The 11,305-nt window shown below is 39.6% G+C and overlaps 1 protein-coding gene across 4 annotated transcripts in view; it reads right to left on the reverse strand.

The window, feature by feature from the left end:
- Positions 1–11,067, reverse strand: part of ANO3 (anoctamin 3) — a 92,044-nt gene extending 80,977 nt beyond the window's left edge. The window contains exon 1 of one of the 4 annotated variants that reach the window (XM_026796598.2): positions 10,557–11,067. In XM_026796598.2, coding sequence (XP_026652399.2) covers positions 10,557–11,013 — 457 coding nt within the window. In that variant the 5' untranslated portion in view covers positions 11,014–11,067. Of the gene's footprint in view, positions 1–10,109; positions 10,480–10,556 lie in introns of those variants that run through there. The other 3 variants (XM_005492319.4, XM_074543762.1, XM_074543761.1) reach the window with 3 other exon arrangements.
- Positions 11,068–11,305: the final 238 nt, after the last annotated feature.

Below are 11,305 nucleotides of genomic sequence, written 5' to 3' on the forward strand. Positions count from 1 at the left end.
TCTCTTTGTTTTGCTACTAGTAGGACACATGACTTGATAATAGTGCTTTTATTGCCGGCAGCTTTTTAGGCCCACTTAATTTAGTGTGTTGGGTTAAAAGTAAATTAAAATAGCACAGCTCATCTACAGCAGGTGATCTGCCCTTCTTTAAGTCATCTGTGCCTGTAAGATCTTCTAATAACAGCCAGAATTCTAAATTAGCAGGCATTTGGTATCTGGAGCTTGGGGCCAAAGTTTGATGATGAACTGTCGCCTATTCAGTATTTACAAGTTTTTGCTTGTCAGAACAAACTGTAAACCTCTCCAGCGGCAAAACCATCCATGTTCACACCAACTGACAAAGCCATGCATACTTCTTCTGAACAGCTGCCTCCTCGCTTTGCTGGTGAAACCAATAAACCAATTTCATTTAGAAATTCATGGCACTGGCTATTTGCTGTAATAACTGGCACTGCACTTCCCAACAGGTTGACTCCCAGTTGTGTCAGCAGTGAAACCCTTGCAGAAACAAAAGCTGATTCTTTCTTGAGCTACTTTGACATGTGTGAAGCTAGGAGGTCAAGGGAAGAGATTACTCCTCTCTAGTTGACTCTCCTGCAGCCACATCTCAAACAGCATCCAGCTTTGGGGTGCTCCTGGTAAATAACATGGAGAATATAAATTTTCAGTCCCCCTGAAGTTGCTGAACAGAGCTTCAAAACTTATGCGCAAAAAAGATAAAAGGATGCAAAGGCACGTGCACAGAATGATAAATATAGCTGGAACCAGGGGAGAGAAAAGAAAGAGAATTACAGGGAGGTTTGGGAAAAGTTATGTAACAAGGAGCAACAGCACATGCCCAAAGAAAAAGTTCAAGGAAAGGTTGCCTGTAATATCAAAGCATTCAGTGAATACAAGCACCTTGAGAGGACCCTCCAGGTCCATATAAGGACCTCCAGTAGGAGGAAGATGCATGCAAATCAGTTCTAGGGAAGTGATGTTTATGTATTAGGTAGGAAGCACATTGTAATGAATGTGCATGATTATGATGGATAAATACCTAGTGGTGAAGTCTTGTCACACACATTGGATTGAAGGAGACAGCCTTCTAGCATGTCCTGCCCTGATAAGGAATGCCTGCTTCATAACACTTCCAAAGTTTATTTTCCAGCCCCTTCCAGTATCAGCTCTGTACAGGACTCCTCAACATACCAAAGGCCAGGCAATGGAGGGTTACAAAGATGGTTCAGAAGCCAGAGGGCATGGAACAGGAAAAGCAGCTGGTGCAGCAGCACTTTACCAGCAGAGTCTAACAAACAACTTATCTGCACATCCAGGCCACTCTGAACATAACTCCACCACCTTAAAAAGGAAATTACAGAGGGAAAGGAGAGCAACTTAGATGCCTCTCCCTTTATTCAAAGTTACAGAACTCCTCTGTCTCCATTTTGGTCCTAAACCCCTGCCATCATGGATTAGTTTTCCTGATAAAAGCAAAACAGGATAGGAAAGACACCACATTAGCCAAAACCACATTAATACACATTTCTAGTGGAAACTGCATTCAATAATCACCTAACAATCAGTAAAAAATAATGACAATAGCAGCAACAAAATTGTGTTGCCCCTGTCCCCTCCAGCCCTTCACCTCTGGAAAACAGTGTAATTCAAATGGAGAGAGAAAAGAAAAAGAGGAAATTACCTTAATGAAGATAAAAGAGGCTAAAGTAAACTAAAAGACCAACAAAATGTACTTTTCATGAAGGTATATGCTCAGAGGACATTCTTGAAGAAATCTATGAAACATTCTGGACAAAGCTTCTGATTTAAATTCAGCTGTTATTTTTTTTTTTTAATATTAATGCTCACAGAATTAGTTTTCTAAACAAAAAATTTGAAAAGAAAATTTGAAAGTGTCAGAGCTTAGCCCTGGTATAAATGCTTTTCAAAATTAAAGGGGTAGTTGTTTTGAAAGCATTTCTCTATTTTTTCCCTTGTTAAAGGGAAAAAATACTGAAAAAACAGTTTAATCCATTACTTGGTGCCTTGCTTTGCCTTCTTTCCATTCCAGGCTGCCAGAAATTTGAATTCCTTCTGCTTGGGCAGAAAAGACTGATAGCAAATACCTATGATGGCCACAGGTATGAAATTATAATGTCTAATAGACTATGCATGAACTGGATGATGGCACTAGTAGACCCCTAAGACAACACTCCAGAACCAACATGCCAAAACTGAACAAACAACTACAAGCTGCAACCAAGAGGGAAAACGCCCAGTCAGACTGACAAACAGATCACTGTCACCATGACACTAAAAAATCATTTTTCTCTCTAAAGAAACTCCTTCCATTAAAGTACAAGCATTTATGAATGCATATTTCAAAATTTTTTTTTTAATGACTTAGCTTGAATACAAGTCAATCTCAGGTTTATTTTGAGATTTCCTACAATATAAAGTAATAAAAAGTTGTAGATGCTCCCTTCCAACACTACAAAAGAATAGAAAGTTTTGTTTAGTCTCTACCAACACATTATATTTAATTAAAAGTAATATCCTAAAAGGTGTTTGCCTCTGGTTCTGGTTGGTGTTGCTGCCAGGGTTGTTTGTCTTGTTACACATAAATATACAATAAAGAACTGCTATTCCTTTCCCCATACCCTTGCCTGAAAACCCTGTAATTTCAAAGTTATAATAGTTTGGAGGGAAAGGTTTCCATTCCAAGGGAGTTCTCACCTTCCTTAGCAGACACCTGTCCTTTAAACAAGACAACAAAATAGCCCATAATGAAAAACAGACTTCTCCAAAAAAATAAAAAAACCAAAACAAACAACAACAAAAACAAACAACAACAAAACCCAAACAAATAAACAAACAAAACCTAAAAAAAACCAAAACAAAACAACCCTAATGCTTCAGGAAAACTAATTCATTAAAAGCACTAACTCCATTAGTTTAATAAACCAGAAAGATAAGAGAATACAAATATTACATAAGTTAGAGACCATCTAGATTATAAAGACATATTATTGATAAAGCTACTAAACAAACAGTAAGGAGTACGGAAATTTTTGAGCAAGAGTAATTCTACTGAAGCAGACAGGCAGAGAATAGAATATGACATCTCAAACATATTTTAACTCCAGAGCTTGCCATCACCATAGGAGCTCTCTGGAGCATACGTGACTGGCTACAATTCTTGTGCAACTGTGATGTACTTAAAAATTTTTCAATGCAGATTTGAGCGAGCTCTGAATTCCTTCGTTTGCGCATCCTTCTTGTGCTAGGGTGCTGTGGAATTTGTAGGCAACCCCGATAAGGGAAGAGATGACAATCTTGACTCCATATTTCAGAAGGCTGATTATTTTATGATATTATCTCATATTAAAAGAAAATTATTTACTAAAAACTATACTAAAGAAAGAGAAAAGAGGCACAAGAAGCCTGGACAAGAATGAATAAAAATCTTGTGACTGCTCACAGCCTTGACACAGCTGACTGTCATTGGTCATCAAGTAAAAACAATTCACATGCTGGGTAAACAATTCTCCAAATCACATTCCAAAGTAGTAAAACATGGAGAAGCTGAAGCTTCCCAGCTTCTCAGGAGGAAAGATCCTAGTGAAAGGATTTTTCAGAAAATATGTGTGTGACAGGGTGCCACACAGGAATCCAGTAACAGCAACAGACAAGATGCAACAAACAAACACTTTGTCCTATGTTGTTACTAATGAAATCAATGAAAACCCTATGAACAGTAGCAATTTGTCGCTCAAAAGGGATTTCTGCAGATACTCTTCAAAGCACACTTCCTTCTCCTGAGTTGCTGATGGATTCTAACTCAGCAGGATTTCACAGTATCTTTTTTCCCACTCACAAGATCCTACCTTTAAGCAGAGCAAACAGTTACATAATAGTAAGGCTATTTGCCTGATGTATGAATATTAGACAGGACCCAAAGGGAAAACCTGATGTTTCCGTTCCTTCAAAACCTCACTTAAATACTCAAATATACTGAGAATTAAACTCTGACCTCACCAGTCAGAAAAATGAACAATTCCTCCCTTAAGTAACTGCACTGGCTAAAAGCCCTCACAAGACAAATGATAATCCAAACTGAGGCAGACTCAGACTCTCTCTCTGAGAAAACAGTGATGAATTTGCATTCATTGTAGCTCAGAGTTGTTAAAACATATTGGTGTACACTGCAGTTTGGTTTTGAGTTCACCTGTCTCTAATAAATAATCTACTGTAACTTATCTGTAGAATATATAGAGCTGACCTAACTCCAGAACAAGTGTGGTAAAGATTTGTAATCGGAGTAATATATATACATATATATGTATAATATATACAATGCTTTCTGCAAATGTCATTGCATGTTTGACTCAAGACAACACAAACACACTCTTCAGTTTAGACAGGCCAAAACAGAAAACAAGTAATCTTCATGTTGCTCAGCAAACTTGTGAATTTAGCACATCCACTTTCTGCTATCACGCTATGTCTAAAATATGGATGGCTGGGGTTTTTTTCATTACTTTCTCAGTTACTGCTTAGCCATCTGCATTAACTGTAATGCAAGGCTCTTGGTACTGTTAGCTAAGACAGTGTTTTAATTTCTCACAGTTACTGGAACTTCAAAATACCTCTGATCATAAAATATGCTGACTAGTCTTGATTTTGAAACAAAAACTGATATATTCAAAATGCTACTACAACAGAATACAAAGTGAAAGGGCTATTTCATTTATACTCATTTAGAAGATTTCAAAAATGACCAAAAGCAGAATAAATAAAGAAAAATATGGAAGCAGATCAGGAACTTGCAACTTTGTGATATACCCAGTGAAATATAACTGATGAGAGTTCTAAAGAAAATGAGTGGTGGCTAGGGTTGCTATTTTCACAGGTCCTTACTCAGGAAATTTTGAAAAGCTGTGGAATAGGTACAAGGTTTGTCCACAGATACAACTATATCAAGCTATACTTAAAACAGATTGTAGGAAGTTAATCTAACCACAGCAGCATCATCTTCTTTAGCTAGAGAGAATTATGCAACATCCCAAAATTTTCTGATATCCTTTAGTTTCTCATTTCAAATATCCATTCAGTGAAAAAAAAAAAAGTTACTTTTTTCTACAGCACTCATACACCTGCATAATATAAGGTTTAATATGTCACGTTTAGTGATTGTTTTCAAAAAGCTCTATATTTTTTCAAGTTACAACCCACAACAGTATAATCTGGAATAAAAAGACATATTATGGGCCCTTCAAAGGTGTTTGAGTGAAAAAGATGGAGTGGATCCTAGGCTGAGCAGTTGTATTAGGCAAAAGAAGTAAGAGCAAATATAGCCTTATTAAACATTGGACCTTACTTTTCAGTGCCCTGAAAAAACATTTTAAGTACCACTGTTTAAATATATTACTGTTTTAAGGGATTGTACTAATAGCTGCATTGCTCTCAGCTTTCAGAGCCAACATGAGTATGGCACTGAAATTTTCTGTGTGTGTTAGTGCTCCTTGGAATGAAAACTGAAGAGCTGAGGCCAAAAAAATTGCTTCATTCACACTGACATGAAAACTTGGTCTTTCTGTTCTGAAGAACAGTGGCAAAGGGTCGCAGTCTACCAAAACTTTTTGTGTGACAGAATTCCATCTTCTAGTAATTTCAGCAGTCTCTTCAAATTATTGAGTTCACTCATGCCACAGAAGCACCAAACATCCTTGGATAAGCTTCCATGGGATTCTTTATCACAAGGCCAAGTTCCTGAATACTGAAAATTCTGGTAATAATACAATATATAAAATGTAAAATTCTGGTAATAATATAATATATAAATGTAAAATTATAATATAATATATAAAATATAAAATGTGATGTTTACAAATTCTCATTGAAATTCACAAGAAATGAAAGTCAGTTTCACATGCTGTTTTATAAAGAATGCAGGTCACTAAGAGCTTAAAATCTGAGTAAAGGAAGCATAAGGGAAACCTTTACTCCACAACAACAGTGCTTCTCAAAGTAGCTCCAAGTGATTTAACAAAAAAGCCAACGAAGCAACATGCCTCCCAGTGAAGGCAGAGCTATTCAAGATTCTCCATCCTCAATCCCTCTAAATCACACTAAACTTCAAGTGGCAATATATGAAATGAAACAAAATATTTGGTAGATATAAGAATTGGAATGTGTCTAAATACACATCTTTTATGAAGATCCCTGATGTCTTCAGGAGTCTCAATTGAAGCTTCTCCAAGATAAATCCCTTGAGAGGCTAAATCAGTGCCCTCAAAGACTTAATGAGTATTGAAATTGATGAACTTCTTCCTGCCTCATTGAACCAGGAAACAGTGAACTCCTTGACCAGACACCTGAGAAGCCACCAGATTTCAATCTGCACTCCACGTTCTTAAATCTCATACACCAAGATGAAAGCAACTCCACTCTAAAGCACAAAACATCTTTTCTTCTCCCCATCATTGAACCCCTTCATTAAAAAGCTTTGATAGAGGTATTAAAAAAACAACACTATTCAGTAAAAGCACCCAGCAAAGTATCCAGGAAAGTGTAGTCTGCATATTTGGATAAAAGTCCTAGACATTTAAAATTCTAAGCATAGCAATTGCCTTGACCTACACCTTAAACACAGATTTATTCAAACCCTACCACCAGGTATCTGTTACAAGAGCCCACTGCAAATCATGTTGCCTTTCCTTCTGAAGAACTCAAGTTTTCAGTAGAGTCCCCTAATAAAACAAGCAATTGCTTGGTACCTGTCCCACGCCTATTATGGAATCCACAAAAATCTACCCTAAGGCTGCAGCATATTTTTATGTCCTGCATGTAAAAGATTATGATTCCTAACTAGCTATCTTTCCCCGGAATTATGAAACTACAAATTACAGTAGAGATTATATTTGCTCTTGTCAACATTAACTGATTTCTCCTTTATGAATAACTATTAATTATTTACTAGTTTTAAGCAAACCTGTATATTAAAGAAGTATATACAGTAATGTACAGTATATATTACCTGTATATTAATCTTTAAGGGACAACATTATTCTTTTGTAAAGGATGGTTGGGAAGAAACCAGTAAATAATAAAAATTTCTTTCCCTTTCCTCTGACATAATTCCTCAGAGGCCATAGGTTGCATTGCCTTTTGAAAAAGTAAGAAGTATCAAGGTCTATATCACTAATATGATTTTTACCTGAGAATATTACTGAGGAAAATAATTTCAGAAAAACCAGTTTCCGCCAAAGCAGAGGTTAAAAATAGCCAGCAAATACTATACAGATGGCTAAACAGATCTAACACACTGCTGTGTAGAGACACAGATTAGTCTACCTCTAGGACACTGCTCTTCTCCACAGACATTATCTTTGGATACAAGTAGAAGAACAAGAATTGCGGGGGTGAAGAAGAATGAGATTATTTTTTTCAACCCTTTCTGTGTCTTTTTATAACACTACACTGAGTTCTGCTGCAGGTTTTGAAACTGAGGGTTTCACTCTGCATACACAATTTGAACAAAGAGCAAGACAAAAAGATGGCAGCAGCCTCCTACTCTGAACACCTCCTCACTTTGTCAAGAAGGGAAAGCTAAATCAAAGAAAAACAATACCTAAATTCTAAACAGTAACAAATCCTCAGGATGTAATTTCATTCTTTCTTTATTTTCTCCTTCCAGTTGAAGGCTCCTAGATACCCACGAGACTGGAGAACTTCATCTTTTTCCTCCAAACCTTGTAAAAACAGCTTTGGTACTGAAATCACAACTTCTCAGCTAGAACAATGTGCTCAGAGTAAGTAAAAGAAAAAAAAATGCTCTCTACCACATTCTGTGTCTCTTTTTAAAAGTTAGTTCGCTTTAGCAATTGAGTTTGAATATTATGTTACCTAGCAATAGGTAAGTTCTGTTTCTGAAAAGTTTAAAATTATCTTCTATTTGTTTTCAGGAACTATGAGACTTGCTGATGTGTATTTTTCCTATATGACTGAGAATCCACATAAAAATTATGTCCTTTCAATGCCCCCCACCCCCCCAAAATGAAGCTTAGTCTTAATGCAAGTGAAGCATACAAGGCACAGCTGTGATGGGCATTTGGCCATTTCAGGAAGATTACCCCCGATTCTGTAAAGAAAGGGAATTTAGGGCACAATTTAGTGAGCAGCTGGAAAACAAACAATGCATTTAGCCAAAATCTCAGCAACAATAAGCTAGAAATTACAGTAAGCAAAATATTAAATTTTAAATAAAGACTGATATAAAATACTAAATGAAAAGGAAAAAGACAACGTTTTTTGCTGCTGAGATCAGTGTCCATGAACTTCAGAGTACCAGATACTCAGCTTCTTCTCAGTACCTCATGGTAAGATGATGAATTCTTGATTACCATTTATGTTTGCTTAGTTTTGCTATAGCCTTTTGCTCAAGTTTTCATGTTATCCTTCCCCATTCCTAAAAGCTTTAGGCTGAGAAAAGCAGGCTGAACTCAGGTACCTTTTGTACAAAGAGCACTGCATTTGAGAACTTTGGGAAAGCCACGGTCATGTTAGTCAGTGCTGCACAGGTTACCCAGCTCCATAAAAGCATCATCTCATCTCCAAAGCCTGATGACTGGCAAGGTACCTCAATCAGGATTTTGGGGGAATAAGGAGATGAGAACAATAATCTTCTCAAAAAGTAACTGCCAGAACTCACTTAGTTTTTACAAAGTTTTTTGACTTGTGCAAACACAGAGTTTCATAAATCACAAGTCAAAGAACCTGAACATAGTTGAAGTTGACAGACATTGTTGAGAGAGAAACTGAACACAAAACAAGTTTCAAAGGATGGCCATGCCAAATAAGACTGGATAGTTTGGAGAAATAGAACTGAAAGATGAAAGATGCACTGTAGTGGGACCCACAAGGGGCAGTTTAGATAAGTGGCTTTAAGGCATCTACAGCATGAAGTGGCTAAAGCTGACAGGCCAAGAAACACTTAAAATGTCTTGTAATTAGGAAATAGTTGCGCTTCTAATTGTGATGGTGTCAATTATAACAGCTGTATTTTCACCCTTCATGTGAGACTGAAAATGGAATAAACATGTTTTAAATGCCTCTCAGTTGCCCCACCTCTGGGTCAGAAAAGGTTATAATCTGACAAATGAAAGTTGGGTTTGGGGTTTTTTAAAGGTTATTACAGAACAGCTGCATTTTTTTTGAAGAGCCTTGACAACGATTCTAGAGCTTGCTAATCATTGCTGTAATGTAAGAAATGCTGTCTTATGAAAAAGGACTAACACTGTGGCTTCAAGACTTCTAATGCTTTTGTAAATGTTGACTTGACAGTTGAAAAAATACATTTTTATACTAATTAATTACCTTTGAGCCTGACTAAACTAGACTTTTTACAGTCTGAGACAGCACCACTCATTACTGCACACAAGACTGGCATTAAATGCAAAACCTCTACTGCAAGGAAGTAAATTTATTATGTGATTATCAGAATGGAAAAAGCACTTTGAATTATTTATTTTCAACTAACCAGTCAAAGAGAAGAACTTGAATGAGGCAAAATCCAATAAGTGACCTCATGATTTATGTATAATGAATACCACTTCCTATCATAATTTACACCATACTGCACTATAAGAACAACAAAAAAAAAGTTTGTCAATAACTGAAAGAGAACCAAGTGAGAGAAATCTTGGTTCATCTGATCCACAAAATATAGAAAAATATTGGTTGCATGATAAAGAAATAAATTTTAAAAGTTCATTGAGAGAATTACCTTTTTTCTAACATGAACATAATACAGGTTTTATGGTGATGGTAATCAAAACTGGAAATTCACCTTTATATTTGTGGACCAGCAAAGAGCTTCTGTTTGGCAATTAAATTCCAGACAAAAAAAAAAAACAACTCAATACACAGACCGAACCTAAGTTGTATCAGCACCTAAAACACCAGATCCTTGCTCACAATTACAAATAATATTCTTACTCTGCTTTTGTACTTGGGTAACAGAATGACACGAAGACTAAAACCTAAAAACAAACCTACTAACAACCGCAGTGAACTCTGGAGGCTGAACGACCTGTCCGTATCACGCATGTAGGCATCTTTAGACTCACCTGTACGGTGAGAACCAAAGCAGCACCGCCCTTCGCGAAGGAACGCTTGGGCGGGGCCGGGCCGGGCCCTTCGGCCCCCAGCCCCGGGGCGCGGACAGCTCCGGGCTCGGCCCCGCCGCAGCCGCATTGACGCCCAGCAAAGCATCCAAGAGCACCGGTGCGCCTCCAGAGCAGGAGCGGGCACGGCCGCATGCCGGCATCCCGGGCAGGGTGCGGGCACACACACAGAACGCGCCGGCACCCACGGGCGATCCCGCACGGACACCGCGGCCAGACCTGCGCGTCCCCCCTCAGGCTGCCCTCTCTGAAGATGCCCTCCCCTGAGGCTGACATCCTTCAGACTGCCCACCCTGAGGCTGCCCCCCGGAGGTTGCCATCCCTCAGGCTGCCCCCTCTGTGGCTGCCATCCCTCAGGCTGCCCCCCCCGAGGCTGCCCTCCCCGCGTACCCGCTCCCGCAGGGCAGGCAGGTGCGGTGGCCTCCCGATGGGTGCGCTCGGCAGGGCTCGTACTGACCTTTCTGCTGCCGAAAGGACTGGATGGAGCCCGAGTGGTGAACCATGCTGGCGGAGCGCAGCCTCCCAGCTGCCAGCCCGCCGGCTGCGGCGGCGGGGGGCGGGCACCCAGCGGCGCGGCCCGGCCCGGCGCGCAGCGGAGGCCGGGGGAACGAAGGGCCCGGGGAATGGCGGCGGCAGCGGCCGCGGGGGAGGCGGTCACGCCAGGCCCGGGGGGCGAGGGGCGGGCGCGGAGCCGGGGCTGCGCCTCCGCCCGCAGCCCGGGCCGGGAATGGTGCCAGCGGGAATCGGTGGGAAAGGCTGTGCGCACCCCGCTGAGGAGAAGCGCTGGCCGCAGCCCCGTTATCCCTATTGCCTGGCTGTGCCCTCGTTCTCCCTTTTTAGAAAACATCAGGTGTTCCTATTGAGGTGGAGGGCAGCGAAGTAAAAATTGCATCGGCTTTATGCGGTAACGGCTGCGTTTGAATCTCGACGTTGTGAGTTAAGTTGGTGTTACATCGCTTCCATCCCCGTCCTCACACCGCGTCCCTAAGTTGCATCACAGCTTTTTTTATTTCTATGTGTTTTATAAAACTTAGAGTCTCAACCTTACTGCAGATAATTTTTTACAAGATACTAAATTACAAACTCAAGCCTGATGTGGCCCATTTCTATGCTATTTGTATCATAATCTCCCCTTTCTC

Source organism: Zonotrichia albicollis, chromosome 6 (genome assembly GCF_047830755.1).
Source record: "Zonotrichia albicollis isolate bZonAlb1 chromosome 6, bZonAlb1.hap1, whole genome shotgun sequence".
Classification (NCBI taxonomy): Eukaryota; Metazoa; Chordata; class Aves; order Passeriformes; family Passerellidae; genus Zonotrichia; species Zonotrichia albicollis.